The following is a 19,139-nucleotide window of genomic DNA, read 5'->3' on the forward strand; positions in this document are numbered from 1 at the left end:
ACGCAAAATAAAAAGACGCCAAAACCAAAGGTTTTTTTCTTTTTTTTTTTTTTTTTTTTTTTTTTTTTTTTTTTTTACCAATCTACACTAATACATACTACATATTTTTTTCTTACTAATTTATGTTTTTCTTTAAATTTCTAAATTTCTCACAGAAGCTTATCCGAAACACACTGGAGGAGTTTATTTTTGAGCTATTTTTTATTATCACTGGAAGTGATTTCCATCTTCCAACCCTACGCTGTCACACTACAGCAGCCTCCAATGTGTTGTCAGAACGTGGTTTCCTTTCTGGTGGTGTTTACGCTCTTTGAAGGAGGAACAGGAAGACAGTAGCATGTGTATAGATTTATGAAATGCAGCTGAAATGGAAAAAAAATAAGAAATTTTTATCGCAGCTGATCCTGAAAAAACTTGCAAAAGGAATTGTAAAGTTGGAAAGTGATCTACCAAAGTGAGGCATTGAAGGGAACATTTTTGTTTTGTTTTATTTACCATTTTGGATGCTGGGGATTTTTATTTCTTTTTTTCAGCACCACAGACCAGCAGAGGGATGTTTTTGTCAGTCCTCAGTTTTGAAAATTCAGCACAAAAACGCCACCCCAAAACAGAAAACCCACGATCCTCGCTGGTCTGAATCAGCTGAATCAGGATCAGTTTCTATCTAACCATCTTTCATCTCGTCTTCACTTCTCTCAGTCTCTATTACTCAACTACAGTGGTTGTATTTCCTGTTTCTACCTCTACACTTTGTATCTTCCTTTTCATGTATTAACTTGTACATTGACATCAATGTTGTGACCCTAACTGACTGAATTAAAAACATCTCAAACTGATTACCTTGTTTTTTTTTTGTTTGTTTTTTTAAATATATATATATACATATGTTGCACAAATAAATTTCCCTGCACAGTGCAAACTACTGTATGCATAAACACATCTTTAATTTCCATCTCATTGTCTTTTTATTTGGTCTCATCATTCATGTGTAATATAGAGAAATCCAACCCACTTGTTTTATAATGTTAATTTTTTTCTGTTCTGTAAAGCCTTAGTTCTTCTATTTGATTTTATTTTTGTAGACATGATTTTAATAAAAGGATGCATAAATTATTTTCTGGGGGTTTTTTTGTTTTGTTTTGTTTTAAAAGATGGATGAGTTTGTTAGCTGCACAAAAGGCAAACAGATTTTTGTTTCTGGTTTATGTGTTTTTGTGAGATTAAAACGATGAAACTGGAAAAGAAAATTCCTTGTGTGGACTTTCATTAGTAAAACAAAACAAAGGTTTTGTTGTCAATGGAAATTATTTCTTATGCTGTTAGTGCTAGTGGCTTCTGCAGTTGGCACATAAAATAGAGCTGGGGATGAACTGGGTGATGTGCTCAGCAAAGCAGAAAAGCGTCCATCTTCAACCAACAGTCCAGACAAAACCGGATATGGACCTTCAAAATAAAACCGAAACGACTGCGAAGGACATAAGTGAATAATTTCCCTAAGAAAACCACTGGAACCCTGGATGAGTCTGATTGTGACGTAATTAAGTACCGCATTGACTCAAATAATTTTGAGTCAATGCGGTGATAGAACAGCGGCATCTACCAAGGTATTTGACAGTAATTCAAAAATATTGCCAATTATATTGTCTTGCATTTAATCTTCCGTGGTTTTGCTGAGCGCCATCACAACATTGCGCTGCCACCGCCATGTTTCACCATGGGAATAACGTATTCACGATGTTCAGTGTTAGTTTCTAAGCACTTTTACAGTATTTCACATACCAAAACGTTCTGTCTTGGTCTAATCTGATCAGAGCCCACATGTTTGGTGGGTCCCCTACATGATTTGGGGGAAAACTGCGAACAGGACTTGGTCTGACTTCCTTTGAACGGTTATTGCCTGAATTTGTTGAGTTCACAAATAATATATTGACGCCATGTTTTGTTGGATTACCAGTTGTAACATACTCTCATGCAGAAAGTTTCAAATTTCTATATGAAAAATACGAGCATTGGTTGTAGTTTTCGGTCTACAATTACTAAACTTAGCTGCTGTATCACAAAAAAAACTTCATAAAATGAGTCAGAATGTGAACAACAACGGTACGGACGGAGTGACTAAGAATGAAAGATAAAGTAAATAAAACATTTTTTGTCTCAATGAAACAGTAACGTGCACGACTTGTCATAAATTTCCAAAACGGCTTTTAATTCCCAAACCCCTCACCGGAAGTTGCGCGTGAACCCAGTTTTATCTCGACGCTTCTCAGCCCGGCGTTGTATAGTCCACCCATCCCGACTCAGCGGGACTCCGGGACACAACAGATGCGGCGGAGCCCCGTGATGAGGTGTTGGTAGCAGCCTGTTGAGGAAACGTTTTTGTGGGAGGGACGCGGGGAAGATTTCCCTTGGAAAATAAAAACAACAGATTGTTGCACTGTGAGCTTTGGGGCTGATTTGTAATTTTCACCTTAATGGCCGTTGGAAACCGCGCAGACTGATGAGAAAGGACGTAAAGTGAAAGACAAAAAGGTGGACTTTTTGATGAGGGACGCCGCTGCTAACTGGCTCTTTGTGTCGGAGGCGTCTTTTTTCTTTTTTTTCTTTTGAGCAGTAAGGTGAGACCACCCTGCGGGGTTTATATTTACGTCTTCATTTAGGCTGCTTGGTCGCATAAGTTTGCAATATGAAAACTTGCCACAAGTTTAGAGTTGTCACGCATTTTTATCTTTTTCGATTATTATTATTGCCCCGGTCTACCGGTCGAGGATTGATGAGCTGGCAAACATCTCTGCGGCTGGACTAAAAAATGTTTGCACGCTTTCATGTGGTGCACACTGACGCGCACTTTCCTGCTTTAAGTCCGGCTGCGTGTGTGCGAATTTACGCACCGCGCAGTTTTAACCAGGCAGCTTTTAACTTTGTATTTGTGGAGTTTGTTCTCACGGCGGTCTCATGCGCCTTTCCGGCTTGGGTTTGTTTAGCGAATGACTGCATCCAACCGCATCACTACACGTTGGGTGTGTTTGCTTTGTCTCAAAAAGCACCTCTGCCAGTGCCGTCCCCAAGCCGGGGCGGAGTGGGGTGGGGTTGCCCCCTGGTAGGACACAATGTGTGTGGCACTTTTTCTAAATATACAAACCTTAAAGGAAGAGAAGGCATGTTTGAATAAGTTACATAATGTTTGTGTCATTAGGATTCCAGAGAGAGCTCCTTAAAGGACAAAAGGGGCTAAATAATTCTTTCTGTCAGTCTTTAAACCAGGAAGAAAACTCTTTGAGATTAAAAATCTAATTTATAAGTGTCCTGGACTATGCAGCACCAAAACAAGAAAAAAACAAGACAGTTTCTGTAATATAATATAATATTTTTGTGCCCTTGTTTCTAATGCTGCCCTGGGCATTAGCATTATGGCTGCAAAGCTATACCCTGGCAATAAACAAATAATTGTTTTTACAGTTATTTTATTTTATTTTATTTTTTTGAAAATCTTTCTTCTTTTTAAATCTTTGAGTATTGTTATTATTTCTCTGCTTTTCGTGGCTTTCTTTTAAGGTTTGACTCAACTGTATACACGGGCTTAATAGACAGTCATGGATTTCCTCCAAGTCACTATAGCATAAAATTTTACACATTCCTTCATGAGATAAATCAAACCCCTTCTTTTTGACATTCAGAGAGATAATTTTAAACAACCAACCTCCCACCTTTGTATGTACAGCAACAACATAACAGTGACCACTTTCTGGTAGTCAAATGAATAAAATAAACACTACTTTTATCCACAAATGTTGTTGTAAGCAGAGAACTTTTAATTCGCTTGCATTTCGTCGAGAACGTCAGTACGCAAAAACGACTGGTTTCCGACTGATAATGGGCCAGTCAAATGCTAAATCATCTTCATCATCATCACTGGGTAATTTCTGTGTACATCTGTAAACAGCTATGTTCGATATTTAGCTTCCGCGCTGTCAGTGAAGGGATCACACTGGATATGGAGCTGATCTTGGTATCCAATGGAAATCAATATGTTTTGATTGAATTAGGAGAGGAGAAAGCTTGTTGCACCAATCAATAGGATTGACTCCATTGTGACTCAACGAGAGCCAGAGAGAGAGAGAGAGATGGTTTTGTTTACATTCACTTAGCAAGACGGTTGTGCTAAACTCAAGAAACACTCAGACGCATTTCTCACTCGCTAGCATGTCTTACTATAATGTCCTTGACCTTAAAATACGAGTCTTTTTGTACCAGGCGATAAACATCTAGATTTACTGTAGCTACTAAACACACTTCTTAACAGTCTAATTGAACCAGTACTCCAATATATGAACATTTTCCTGATCTGCAGCAAAGCTCTAAATATAATTTCCGTGTCATTCTTGGGAAACTAGGTTCTTAGGTCAATGGGATTTGTATTTTTAGCTACAAAATAATAGGAGCACTCCGATTTGTGTGACACTGTGTGATAGTGGAGCTATTTTTATCCTTTGTTTTCACCATGAAGGCCTTAATTTATCATTTTTGTCCAATTGCAGCATAAAAAAAACACAAGCAACCATGAGAACCAGTTCCGAAGTTTTCTTTAGCTTTCATGTAAGTTATTGTAAATGTCAGCAAAGGGAGTCTTGCAGGTTTTATTAATATACAACATCCTGCATTTTAAGGCGTCCTTCAAATATCAAATTGCTTTTTTTTAAAAAAAAAAATATCACTTAAAATTTAAAGTCCTCCAGTCGTGCCACCATTCTTCAGATTTTCTCTCCAATAAATTGTTGTAGAGTCTATCATCCTCGATAATTCTTGTTCCTTTCACAGAAGGCAGCTGAGCTTCCTTTTTGTTTTTTTTGTAGACATTTCATCAATCATTCGGATAATTTTATTTTTGTAATTTCTGAACACAAGTCAGAAGTTTCAAGTTTAGAAGTTGCAGTCAGAGCTACAATCGCACAGATAGGGTTGCTAAAGCCACTAATTGGACTGTAAAGTTCATGAGTCATGGACTCTACCATGTAATCTGTTCAATGTCTGGAACATTGCCACTTGATGATGCCAACACCTGAGTTGTTTGGGTCACATGTCTTGAGGTGTGAATGCCTGTAAAACAGACGAGTCCGTAAAGGAACCTATTAGTGCGATTGCTCCTAAATGAACCCGATACTTTCAACCCATGTTCAAATCTGACAGAGCACTCTGCGGGAGAGATAAAATGTCTTTAGGAATTGAGAGAAGTCCATTTGGCTGCTCACCAGACATAGACCTTTTATAAGGAGGTCTAAATCACTCGTTCCATAAGCTTTTTGAAGGTCTTCCAAGTCTTTTCTTGAACTGTAGCTGCTTTTACCCTCATTTTCTGTCCAGTACTTGTACCTGAATGTTTAAGGGGAATTCATTAGATTTTTTAAGCCCTCTGGCCTAACCAGTCTGCTTAATTTGAACTAAGACGAGCCACCTATGAAAACCATTAACCAAAAATAAAACAAGAGGAAAACATGACCAAGCATCACCAAGGGAATCTCAAAAGAGCTATTGGGATCCTGTTTCACTAGTTTAATGATTTTTGTTTGTTTTTTTTTGCTTTGCCTGGTGACATAATCAGAGGTCAGATACCAGAATTATGTCACAAAATGTACTTAAAATGTGATTGAGCGTAGAAAGATTCCTTTTAACAATTCGTACCCAACTTCCTGTCTGTGGAGTTTTTCAAAAGGTGGAAAAATGGGTCCAATCTTTGTCATTTGAAGTGGCTTTTTTTGTTTGATTCTAAGAGCTGATAACAGATACTGCAATATCCCCCCTTAGAAGGAATATTCAGGTGAATTGAGCATATTACAGTCCAATTCACCCGAAATGTTTTCCGCTATGCGCCTCTCTGCTTTGCCGAACGTCCCGCCATAGAATTCCACGTGGGAATCACATGAAATCCCTCAGCGCAAATTGGAGTGTCCGATATAGAAAGCAGAAACAGGAGGTTAGGGCACAAATGAGAAAGCACGAGGACGTTGGTTATTAGATTATAGGTTAGTTTGTAAGGTACCAAGAAGACAACACGAGTCCTGTCCTGACAAAGACAGAAAAAAAAACAGAAACTGGATCAGATTTGGAAGATGAAGTCAAACGCGTCCTTGAACTGGAGTCAGATTCACAGCTTTGGTGAAAGGATTGTCTGTTTTTGTTTTCTGGGGGTGTGTATAGCCGAGGGGGTCGAGGAGGAGACGAAGCACTGAGTTGTTGTTCTGGTCTCCATGACGACACCCCACTACCACCTCCCTCCTTTGTCTTTTCTCACCCCTAGACTCCCATTCATCCCCATTGTAGTAGCTGAGTTGTGTTGCCCTGAGAAACCACAGGGGACTCTTGGGAATGTGGCGCCTGTGTGCGGACGTCAACTCGACATTGCAAAGAGCAAGAAAATATTCAGCATGTTGCATGTTTTTAATCATTTCCTCTTTAGCTTTAATGTAAAACTAGCATGTTGTGGATCTGTGCAAATACTTGGCCTCCTCTTTGATGCTTCCTGAATGCTGGAGACTCGAGGCCTGGTATGGAAGGTGGCGTAGTTGGCCTTTATCAGGCTGAGAACACACTCTGGGCCAATACGCTTATGGATTCTCATGAAAAAGTCTCCCATAAGACGGAAGAATGGGCTCAGCTATGTCCTGCGCTGCCGACAGTACACAGCCTTTCAACAGAGCGCACAGTGCCAACATTTTAACAATGCTGTCTCTCTTCTTTTCATGGCTGCTTGGTATGTGCCCCTTTCGAGACAGTTTTACTTGTCTCACATGACAAATTATCCTCTTCCTTTGCACTCTCTCCTCACTCCTAATCTCTCCTCTGTCCCTCGGCTCACACAGGCAGTACGCTCTACTCGGTTGCAGATCCTGCAACTTTTCTCTCACATTGCCTTCCTCTCTCATCCTTCCTCCTTTTTTCCCCTCAGGCCTCCAAGATAGATTCCCTCAGGAGTAAAGTGGACTTGTTGCGTCTTCCGTTGGTCCTTTCCACAAAGTCCATCAGCAACCGCAAGAGCCAATTGGGCGTGGTGTGGGAGAAAGGCGGCGGCTCGGGGACGGGAGTGGCACGGAAACTCCGCCCACCGCTGGCCTCCGACATGGACAACGAGTCAATGTATTCGGGATATTCCTACAAGTCGTCCCACTCGCGTACCTCCCGCAAAAACAGGTAGGGGATGGTGTTTGTTTCTCGCTGTCTTTAGAGTGAGATCTTTACTGTGTCTTGTAATGTACTTGCTGTTAGCGCGAATACGGGACAATATGGATGAAAACCTGTATGATACTGCTGTGGTGGAGGTTCACCTTCCATTGGGACGTTGATCCAACACACACTCCCAGAGCTGCAATGAAATTAGTCAGATCAAAGAGTATTGGATTAGGATGATCTAACAGACTCCAGACGTGAAACTAATTTAGAATGTGATCCAAAGCTTAAAATTCAATGTTCAAAGACTTTCTTTAGCCAATCTGACTGAGATTTTTGTATTTTGCAAAGAATAAGAGGTAAACAAATTCAGACATTTGGTGGGCAAAGCTGGTATAGANTTTCTCACTCGCTAGCATGTCTTACTATAATGTCCTTGACCTTAAAATACGAGTCTTTTTGTACCAGGCGATAAACATCTAGATTTACTGTAGCTACTAAACACACTTCTTAACAGTCTAATTGAACCAGTACTCCAATATATGAACATTTTCCTGATCTGCAGCAAAGCTCTAAATATAATTTCCGTGTCATTCTTGGGAAACTAGGTTCTTAGGTCAATGGGATTTGTATTTTTAGCTACAAAATAATAGGAGCACTCCGATTTGTGTGACACTGTGTGATAGTGGAGCTATTTTTATCCTTTGTTTTCACCATGAAGGCCTTAATTTATCATTTTTGTCCAATTGCAGCATAAAAAAAACACAAGCAACCATGAGAACCAGTTCCGAAGTTTTCTTTAGCTTTCATGTAAGTTATTGTAAATGTCAGCAAAGGGAGTCTTGCAGGTTTTATTAATATACAACATCCTGCATTTTAAGGCGTCCTTCAAATATCAAATTGCTTTTTTTTAAAAAAAAAAATATCACTTAAAATTTAAAGTCCTCCAGTCGTGCCACCATTCTTCAGATTTTCTCTCCAATAAATTGTTGTAGAGTCTATCATCCTCGATAATTCTTGTTCCTTTCACAGAAGGCAGCTGAGCTTCCTTTTTGTTTTTTTTGTAGACATTTCATCAATCATTCGGATAATTTTATTTTTGTAATTTCTGAACACAAGTCAGAAGTTTCAAGTTTAGAAGTTGCAGTCAGAGCTACAATCGCACAGATAGGGTTGCTAAAGCCACTAATTGGACTGTAAAGTTCATGAGTCATGGACTCTACCATGTAATCTGTTCAATGTCTGGAACATTGCCACTTGATGATGCCAACACCTGAGTTGTTTGGGTCACATGTCTTGAGGTGTGAATGCCTGTAAAACAGACGAGTCCGTAAAGGAACCTATTAGTGCGATTGCTCCTAAATGAACCCGATACTTTCAACCCATGTTCAAATCTGACAGAGCACTCTGCGGGAGAGATAAAATGTCTTTAGGAATTGAGAGAAGTCCATTTGGCTGCTCACCAGACATAGACCTTTTATAAGGAGGTCTAAATCACTCGTTCCATAAGCTTTTTGAAGGTCTTCCAAGTCTTTTCTTGAACTGTAGCTGCTTTTACCCTCATTTTCTGTCCAGTACTTGTACCTGAATGTTTAAGGGGAATTCATTAGATTTTTTAAGCCCTCTGGCCTAACCAGTCTGCTTAATTTGAACTAAGACGAGCCACCTATGAAAACCATTAACCAAAAATAAAACAAGAGGAAAACATGACCAAGCATCACCAAGGGAATCTCAAAAGAGCTATTGGGATCCTGTTTCACTAGTTTAATGATTTTTGTTTGTTTTTTTTTGCTTTGCCTGGTGACATAATCAGAGGTCAGATACCAGAATTATGTCACAAAATGTACTTAAAATGTGATTGAGCGTAGAAAGATTCCTTTTAACAATTCGTACCCAACTTCCTGTCTGTGGAGTTTTTCAAAAGGTGGAAAAATGGGTCCAATCTTTGTCATTTGAAGTGGCTTTTTTTGTTTGATTCTAAGAGCTGATAACAGATACTGCAATATCCCCCCTTAGAAGGAATATTCAGGTGAATTGAGCATATTACAGTCCAATTCACCCGAAATGTTTTCCGCTATGCGCCTCTCTGCTTTGCCGAACGTCCCGCCATAGAATTCCACGTGGGAATCACATGAAATCCCTCAGCGCAAATTGGAGTGTCCGATATAGAAAGCAGAAACAGGAGGTTAGGGCACAAATGAGAAAGCACGAGGACGTTGGTTATTAGATTATAGGTTAGTTTGTAAGGTACCAAGAAGACAACACGAGTCCTGTCCTGACAAAGACAGAAAAAAAAACAGAAACTGGATCAGATTTGGAAGATGAAGTCAAACGCGTCCTTGAACTGGAGTCAGATTCACAGCTTTGGTGAAAGGATTGTCTGTTTTTGTTTTCTGGGGGTGTGTATAGCCGAGGGGGTCGAGGAGGAGACGAAGCACTGAGTTGTTGTTCTGGTCTCCATGACGACACCCCACTACCACCTCCCTCCTTTGTCTTTTCTCACCCCTAGACTCCCATTCATCCCCATTGTAGTAGCTGAGTTGTGTTGCCCTGAGAAACCACAGGGGACTCTTGGGAATGTGGCGCCTGTGTGCGGACGTCAACTCGACATTGCAAAGAGCAAGAAAATATTCAGCATGTTGCATGTTTTTAATCATTTCCTCTTTAGCTTTAATGTAAAACTAGCATGTTGTGGATCTGTGCAAATACTTGGCCTCCTCTTTGATGCTTCCTGAATGCTGGAGACTCGAGGCCTGGTATGGAAGGTGGCGTAGTTGGCCTTTATCAGGCTGAGAACACACTCTGGGCCAATACGCTTATGGATTCTCATGAAAAAGTCTCCCATAAGACGGAAGAATGGGCTCAGCTATGTCCTGCGCTGCCGACAGTACACAGCCTTTCAACAGAGCGCACAGTGCCAACATTTTAACAATGCTGTCTCTCTTCTTTTCATGGCTGCTTGGTATGTGCCCCTTTCGAGACAGTTTTACTTGTCTCACATGACAAATTATCCTCTTCCTTTGCACTCTCTCCTCACTCCTAATCTCTCCTCTGTCCCTCGGCTCACACAGGCAGTACGCTCTACTCGGTTGCAGATCCTGCAACTTTTCTCTCACATTGCCTTCCTCTCTCATCCTTCCTCCTTTTTTCCCCTCAGGCCTCCAAGATAGATTCCCTCAGGAGTAAAGTGGACTTGTTGCGTCTTCCGTTGGTCCTTTCCACAAAGTCCATCAGCAACCGCAAGAGCCAATTGGGCGTGGTGTGGGAGAAAGGCGGCGGCTCGGGGACGGGAGTGGCACGGAAACTCCGCCCACCGCTGGCCTCCGACATGGACAACGAGTCAATGTATTCGGGATATTCCTACAAGTCGTCCCACTCGCGTACCTCCCGCAAAAACAGGTAGGGGATGGTGTTTGTTTCTCGCTGTCTTTAGAGTGAGATCTTTACTGTGTCTTGTAATGTACTTGCTGTTAGCGCGAATACGGGACAATATGGATGAAAACCTGTATGATACTGCTGTGGTGGAGGTTCACCTTCCATTGGGACGTTGATCCAACACACACTCCCAGAGCTGCAATGAAATTAGTCAGATCAAAGAGTATTGGATTAGGATGATCTAACAGACTCCAGACGTGAAACTAATTTAGAATGTGATCCAAAGCTTAAAATTCAATGTTCAAAGACTTTCTTTAGCCAATCTGACTGAGATTTTTGTATTTTGCAAAGAATAAGAGGTAAACAAATTCAGACATTTGGTGGGCAAAGCTGGTATAGATGCATTTTATGTTATTTGACTGTTCTAAATTGATATTTGATGTGAGTTTTGTGCTTATGGATAGATCTCCTGTGTGAATGCCTTGCTCTCACCCGGTGATATCCAGGTCAGACGACTGGGCCCTCTTTCCAAACAGCAGGGTTAGCGAATGGATTGGTGGACTGATTTGGGGTTTTCTACACCAGACCAAGTGGAATATGAAGTCAGGCATTAATACTAGTGCTTGCAATCTCCAGTATTTCCACTAGATGTCCCCAAATAAAACAGAGTTGGATCCACACTTTTGCAGCACTTTTGTTGAGGCTTAACTTGTTGCAAATGGTTTTTTATTTTAAAGTCAAAAGTAATTACCCTTGGGGATGAATAGTCTCTTGTGTCTCGTCCCAGGAAGTTTCTGGATTGACAACTAAATCGCAAATCTTTCAAAATGAACAAGACCAAAACTCCCTTTTTAAACTTTTGTATTTCATATAAGGTAAAGAAGGGAATCAAGGAGTTGAAGTAATGTTCAAAAAGCAACTGAAAATTACCCAATGTTTGAAATAAAAGTATTACAAAAAAGTTTTGAATCCACCTGCCTTATAGCGGCACAGCCTGTTAACTTAAACTCTCTGTCAGTGTTTTAAACTTAAAGTTATCATGGATTTTATTATTTGGGAAGCTCTCGGGTCAGTCATTGTTCTAAATGTGTGTATATTTAAACTGTGATGCTGTGACTCATTGAGGTAAAAGTTTGCAGCTTGAGCTGATCTATAACCTATATGAGTGTTCCTGGCATTTCCTGAATACCAAAATAGATGAACTTTTTTTTTTAGTTGAAATGTAACCTTGATGTTGAACCTTTTATTTTGCTCTGTTGTCTTTCAACAATCATGAATCGCTTCATGATTGTTTTCCGGTCTATTATAAGTTATGTTATCATGACCTACTTTTCTGTACTTTCACAGTCTGACAGTCCTTTTCCTAAAATGTCTTTCTGTGCAATAGTCAAACATGCCTGTGAATAGAAAAAAAAATCTTTTATTCCAAACAATAAAGTTTGTCTTAAAAGAAGAGCTTACATACTGTATATAAAAATACCCAAGTTTTGTATAATGAGGTCAATTGCTGTGAATGAAAGTGCACCGTCATTTCAGATAACTTAATCCCGATTAAATTCTTAAATGAATTAGTGTAACTGCAACCAGCTGATTCTGGGTCAGCAAGTTAATCTTTCTGGGAAACTGGATAAAATAAGCTGTATCACACAACCTCAAATTTGAATAGCATGATTATAATTATAGTGAGATAGAGTGTCTTTCGATCAATGTTAGCCATTAAGTAACATTACAGCATTTACATAGAACAATGTGTATTGTTCTATGTAAATGCTGTAATATGACCCCTCCAAAAGTATCTTAAAGCCACAAACAGTGAGTAATTTCTCCAGAAAATGCTTATTGTCCCTGAACGACTACTTATTCCTGACATTTACACTGATTTCCATTGTTTCTTCAGGGAGAGAAGGGACCGGCATCGCTTGAAGAATCGGGATGGCTCAATCCGTGGAGATAAGTCTGTGATGATCCAGGCCCCGGGCGAGCCGCTGCTGGATCCTGAGTCCACCGTAGCAGACGACCGGGTCAGATTTTCATTGTGCAACTCGTCTGTCTTTAGATGGGATCTATGTGAACACATGATCACCAACACCCACCGTTCTTATGTTCCCACAGGACGACAACTGGGGTGAGACCACCACCGTGGTCACCGGGACTTCTGTGGACAGTATCTCCAATGAAGATCTGACTCGGATCTCTAAGGACTTGGAGGACTCTTTGCCTCTCGACTGTCGCCGTTACATCAGCCCCGTTCTAGGAGCCATTTTGGGGCTCATTTCTGTAATCACTCCCTTGGCTTTCCTCGCCCTTCCACAGCTCCTTTGGCGGGACACATTGGACCCTTGTGGAACGCCATGTGAGGGCCTTTACATCTCTCTGGCTTTCAAACTCCTGATCCTCCTCATCTCCACGTGGGCGTTGTTCCTCCGCCCATCCAGGGCCACTCTGCCACGCTTCTTTGTCTTCCGCTGTCTGCTCCTGGCGCTGGTCTTTCTCTTCGTTGCGTCTTATTGGCTCTTCTACGGCGTCCGGGTCCTGGAGCCCCACGAGACGGACTACAGGGGGATCGTGGGATATGCCGCATCTCTGGTGGATGCACTGCTGTTCATTCAGTATCTGGCTCTGGTTCTGCTGGAGGTCCGACACCTGCGGCCCGCTTTCTGTCTGAAGGTGGTCAGGACCGCTGATGGAGTCAGTCGGTTCTACAACGTGGGGCATCTTAGGTCAGTATAAATGCTTTCAATTAATGGGTCAGTCGGCGATTAAAAGCACAAATTCTTGTCAAATTCCTGAGAAATCACTCAAATTCATTGCTTATCTGACATACCTGTGCATAATAATGATCTAACAGACTGGTTAAGACTTTCTTGGCTGATGATTTGTGAACTGCATCATTCACCCGCCATAATTCTTCATACTGCGTCTAACGTGGTTTGAAAGATGCTGTTACATGAACGCTTGCAGTGACATTTAAATGCACTTTGAAGCAGCAGGGAAATGAAACCTCAAACACCTAAAATAGTTCAGCAGAGCAACTGCAACATGTTTCTGAACTGTTCTGCTTTAGCCACATTAGGGTCAAGAGAAAATACATGAAGAGATCTGGTCCAATCAAAGCACTTACTACAAGGCAGGTGATTTAGCTGATATGCCTTAATATAACATAAAAGTAGATTATTATTTGTGCTTTGAATATAACTGTTTATCCTCTTGGCCCGTTATCATCGCCCCCCAGTCATGACTCATTGTGGCGCACCACTTCCTGACGTTTTGCTGTTGTGTAGCTGCCACGGTGGAACATCCCGACAACAACTTTCCCTTTCTAAAATGCAGCAAATTAGTCATGTCCCCCTTTTTCTGGTGCAATGCAGCATCCAGAGGGCAGGAGTGTGGGTTCTGGACCAGTACTACAGCGACTTCCCAGTCTATAACCCAGCATTGCTTAACCTCCCCAAGTCCATCCTTACCAAGAAGATGTCCTCCTTCAAAGTCTACAACCTGGAAGAAGGTAAATTTTTGTCTCCTTTATATTATAAGAACCCATCGCTGTTCTAAATGTAGAGTTTATTTTATATTTAATGTGATACATACAGTACAAAGATCAGTAGCTTGGTTGAAAAGGCCTTATTGGTGCCTCACCTGTCTGAACTGGCACTTTCCTTATTTCGTGTAATCAAAAGATGAAACGGATGGTCATATCCATCCTTTAGATGGAACAATTTAAAGGCATGTTTCTGCCCACAGAGAACACCAACAACTCCACAGGCCAGTCCAGAGCCATGATAGCAGCCGCCGCTCGGAGAAGAGACAACTCCCATAACGAGTACTACTACGAGGAGGCAGAGGTGGAGAGGAGGCTCCGCAAACGCAGGGCCAGGTAGCAATACAGGGAAAAGCACTGGACATTGCTCCTTAGATACTTGATAGACCTCCCAAAGTAATTCCTCTGGACCAGTCTAGTTCAAGCAGTAGCTTGTATACATCAAGTTGGTGACTTTGGTTGATGTTCTAGTAGAAACATTCCGCCTCTCGTACATCCTGTTTTGTGTTCTTGTAGGCTGGTAGTGGCAGTAGAAGAAGCCTTCACCCACATCAAGCGTCACCAGGATGACGACACGCCCACATCGTCTCCCAAACACCCACGGGAGGTGATGGACCCCAGGGAGGCCGCCCAGGCTATCTTCGCCCCCATGGCCCGGGCCATGCAGAAGTACCTGCGGGCCACCAGGCAGCAGTCCTATCACACCATGGAGAGCATCATCAACCATCTGCAGTTCTGCATCACGCACAACATGACACCTAAGGTTAGGAGGTGTTCCTTCTGAAATGCGATGTTAATGTAGTGCCGTTTAAAGCACAGTCAAGTAACTATATTACCTGCAGCTTATATCAAAAACAGCTTAATAGAAATACCTGTATATTATGCCTTGAAATAGGCCTCTATCCCTTTAAGGGTGTTTAATACCTGATAGTCTCATCAACTTGATTTGATTGAGGGCCAAAATTGCAACATTTGTTAAATGTTGTCATTTTCACACTTCATTGTGTCAAACAATCCAAACCTTCTGATAAAACTGTTCCCCTCCTCACCTGCGGGGGCGCTGTTCCAAGAACCACTGGAGGAAATGACACAAAAGCCTCTGAAGATGATATGTAGAGCAACTAACTTCTTCCCAAAATGGAAACATGGAGTGGCGTCAGATTTTATCAGTTGTTGAATTTCTTTTGTCTTTGGTAAAAGACCACAAGACATTTCTCCCACTACTGTTAGTTATGCTTTTTGTATGGTTGCATTTACCCAGAATGCCCTGTGCTATAGTCTGCACCTGCTCTTAGAGCGGCCTCCATTCCTCTTGGCATGCATTCAAACTGTGCCAGACTTCACTTAAACCGAACCAAAATCTAGGGATCTAAAGTTCCTTGTCAGAGTTCAACTGCGCATTCACACCTCCCCAAACACACCAGACTTTCTAGGCAAACGGACTAAAGTTCGATTAAAACAGACTAAATGGAGCTGGTGTGAATGCACCGTAAGAAGCTCCTTCCCTTTCGGACACTCCCTCTGAAGCACATCATAACCACAATGCTTCTCCATGCCGTCCATTGATGCCCTTTGTAACTGTTCTCAGGAGTGTTTAAGTTCCTATAATTAGCTCAGCAAACATGTGATTTCACCATCCATGAAGGAGTCAAAAGCTTTGTGTGTGGTTGGGTAATGACATGACATCAAATAAAGCTCAAAAAAGTTGATTTTGCATAATACAAATCCTTGTGACCCACTTTTTCTTCCTCTCCTTAAAGGCCTTCTTAGAGCGCTACCTCAGCCCTGGTCCCACCCTCCAGTATCTGGACAACAACAGGGGGCGCCAGTGGACACTAGTGAGCGAGGAGGCGGTGACGGCCTCCTTGCGCCAAGGCCAGGTCTTCTGTCTGAAGCGCCTCGACTTCGCCTTGGTCGTCAAGGTGATGCCCCTCCCTTTCCTGCGCCTAGCCGAGGAGTTTATCGACCCAAAAAGTCACAAGTTTGTCATGAAGCTCCAGTCAGAGACGTCTGTGTAGCAGAACGGATGCAGCTGGACAGAAGGAAAGGGGAAGTTGAAAGATACTTCTTATCGAGGGCATGGTTTTTGTTTTATATACCTTGTAGTATTACAGTGTTATTTTACATGGTTTTTTATTATTATTATTTGTCCAAATACAAAGCCATAAAACATACGGCCATGATAAAGAAAGATGAAGTCGTAGTCCTTTATATTAGTTTAAAGAAAGAAAGATATAGACACTTCTCTATCTGACTGCTGCGGGGGAAGTATCAGTCTAACACTTCGTTCTTCTCTAAACAAATGTCATACACAACAACATGTATTCTTTAGGCTTTGCTCCAGATCCAGCCGTGCTTTTTGCTTTTCTCTTGTTTTTTATTTAACATGACCCTTCGTACCACCACAGCACTCTGCTAAAAAATCTTTTATTTTTACCAGAGTATTAGGCTTTTAGATAAGACTATTTTGCTGAACAAATCTTGGTTTCTATTTCTTCAGTAGTTGTTTTTTTAGTACAACTCAAATTGTAACCTTATAAAGCAGAATCAAGTGAAATGATATTTTAACCTTTCCTGAGTCTTATAACAAAATGATACGATCCGAAACCAAAAACAACTGAATTATTTTTAGACTGCGGTAGAAGGTTCTGCTTCCTTGAAATGGCAGACGAAGATAAAAAAATACTTCGCTTTTACAGGGAAGTGTATCAACTGTCTTTCTCGTGACAGACAAGAGGAACAATTTTGATGTGAAAAATGTATTAATTGCTTTGTTTGGAACGTGGTTTTTGTTCATAGAAAGGTAGTGGCTTCCAGTGAGTAATAACACACTCTGTCATTTTTTTCCCCACATTGTACGCTATGTATACCACGGCTGCATCTACAAGCTCCCATGTGAAACTTTTCTTTTTTTAAGGAATGTTGCAGCTTTACTTGGACATGAGGGTACAAAAATTCTGGACTCCGTCTTTTAAAGGGCTTTGGTTAATGGTACAGATTTGTTTTTGTGTGTGTGGAGTATGCTGCATAAGACAGCAGTCACAAGCCACAAGAATTACCGTGTATAGAAATCAGCTGATGGAACTTAACCTGACAGTGAAGCTGTCTCTGTTTGGAAAATGTGGATTTAGAGTTCACGGTACGCTGAGTAGTTTGTTTATTTACTGGCACATAGGAACTTTTCTCGAATTTTCTACACCGACTGTTGTTACCTGAAGATAATACTTGCAAGTATTCCACACAAATATGTTTTTAAAAAGTACATTTTAGTGATAAGCCAAGTGTGTCATGTCAGAGGAAAGTCCCTTCAAAGACACAAGCTTATGTGCACATGCCTGGTTAACCATCTCTGCCAACCACAATCTCTGTTGGGTTCGCTTGATCATGCCGTGATTTGATGTCTTTTTGTTTAGTGCAACACATATTTTGGAGAGCTAAACCTCTGAGAAATGCCCAAAATGTACTTTGAAGTTGCCTTTTGTTTTTTTACACATTTTGCTAAATGTATGCTAAACAGAGGCATGTTGGCATCCACTCGTGAACTCACCAACTACATTCACTACATTGTTATACGGTACACTTCGTTACGCTTTGTTTGATTTTTCTTTCTGAAGTTAACACGTAGATCTGTGGATCTCTGAAAGGTCATGGACTGACTGATCGTACTGCTGGTTGCAGTATAAGACAATAGTTTATTTCTCTCTGTTTTGTGAACTCAAACACTAAAAGCCTTAACAAACACTTCAACGTACGTTAATGTAGACCTCAAAGAAGAACCTCCTGCTCATGCTGTTTTCTACTCAACTGAACCACTTGGAGAAAATCTCTTTTTACTGGTCACTGCAGCTAATTAGAGAAGACGAAAATCACCAAAAACGAAAGGATAAAATGAATTCTCACCAGAATATCTAGGCAGTTTTTTTTTTTTTATCTTTGCTGTTCCATGACAAACCAATGGAACAGGGAAAATGGCACATCACCCCACCCTGTGAACGCAAGGAGTGCTTTATAAAAAAATTACAGAACTGTTGTCAGCGGTTACTTGTCGCCTGCTTCTCTTGCACGCAAATGCCATCACAGGGTATGTCTGTGAATTATGCAAATGGACTTAAAAAAGAAGAAATGTTTCAGAACTATAATCTCAAAATATCGTTTTAAGTGTGATGTTGAACTGCAAGAGCATTTATTAGGTCTGACTGGATTCCCTAGTGAATTAAACTACATTCTGACTTGGAGATATGCTCTAGGGTTAAAATTGAATCCAAAGACACAAGCAGGGGTATAATTAGTACTGCAGTGGAATAACTTTGAGTTGTTAAAAAAAAAAATTCTTACAAAAATTACGCATTGAAACAAAAATTTACATTTTCATTTTGACTTCCTCTCAAACTAGTTCTTCTCAAGCTATTGAGAAATAATGACAATCTTCCTCTACTAGAAGTTCAGGTATGACGAAAGCAACTGGAGTGGGCTGAGAGAAGAGGAAGTGTGATATTGGTGCTATTGGTTTCATGACAACAGCAGTTTAAACTCAGCATGTCAAGACTTCAGTAATGCTACTTGCTTTCTTGTATTACTGTTGGTATTTGGATAACAAAGCCAAGCTCTCTCAAATTCAAATATGGATTACATGTAAAGTGCTTAAACCTTATAAAAGCCTCTGAAAGGTTTGTTTTAATAAGCTAACTGATCAATAAATAGTTGACTCTGTGTTTTGTAGTCAGGAGTAATAAGCTGTTGGATATTACCGGAGGCCACTGCAGGCCTCTCACACATCTGTCCATACATTTAAATAGTGAAATATGTGTACTTACATTATTCTACATCTTGAAGGTGCATAATGCCGTCTGACTTCAACTTTTTTAGCCTCTTTTACATCTGCTAAAAATGCTAATATCTTCGAAGGACATTGTTATCAGAAACTATTTTTTTGTACTCTTATGCTTCCAGTTGATGCCAACGCTTTATAATAAATGATCACATTTTTAAATGTCACCTGTTTTATTGCTTTTTTTATTATTATTATTGCAAAAAACCCCACCCTCTCAAAAAAAAAACAAAAAAACAT

The 19,139-nt window shown here is 40.7% G+C and overlaps 1 protein-coding gene across 3 annotated transcripts; it reads left to right on the forward strand.

Annotated features, from left to right (window-relative positions):
* The first annotated feature begins 1,746 nt into the window (after nucleotides 1-1,746).
* Nucleotides 1,747-19,066, forward strand: LOC106957188 (vang-like protein 2). Of its 3 annotated transcripts, none has more exons than XM_015048459.1 (8): nucleotides 1,747-2,615; nucleotides 6,941-7,182; nucleotides 12,431-12,554; nucleotides 12,646-13,253; nucleotides 13,902-14,038; nucleotides 14,275-14,407; nucleotides 14,588-14,834; nucleotides 15,832-19,066. In XM_015048459.1, the coding sequence occupies exons 2-8, from the start codon at nucleotides 7,112-7,114 to the stop codon at nucleotides 16,087-16,089; spliced, it is 1,578 nt and encodes a 525-aa protein (XP_014903945.1). In that variant the 5' UTR covers nucleotides 1,747-2,615; nucleotides 6,941-7,111; the 3' UTR covers nucleotides 16,090-19,066. The 3 variants fall into 3 exon arrangements, with proteins under 3 accessions (XP_014903945.1, XP_014903946.1, XP_014903947.1); XM_015048460.1 differs by lacking the exon at nucleotides 1,747-2,615 and adding an exon at nucleotides 4,924-6,745; XM_015048461.1 differs by lacking the exons at nucleotides 1,747-2,615; nucleotides 6,941-7,182 and adding an exon at nucleotides 10,210-10,557.
* Nucleotides 19,067-19,139: the final 73 nt, after the last annotated feature.

Source organism: Poecilia latipinna, unplaced genomic scaffold, assembly GCF_001443285.1.
Source record: "Poecilia latipinna isolate Pla-1442-1.1 unplaced genomic scaffold, P_latipinna-1.0 Scaffold884, whole genome shotgun sequence".
NCBI classification, from domain to species: Eukaryota; Metazoa; Chordata; class Actinopteri; order Cyprinodontiformes; family Poeciliidae; genus Poecilia; species Poecilia latipinna.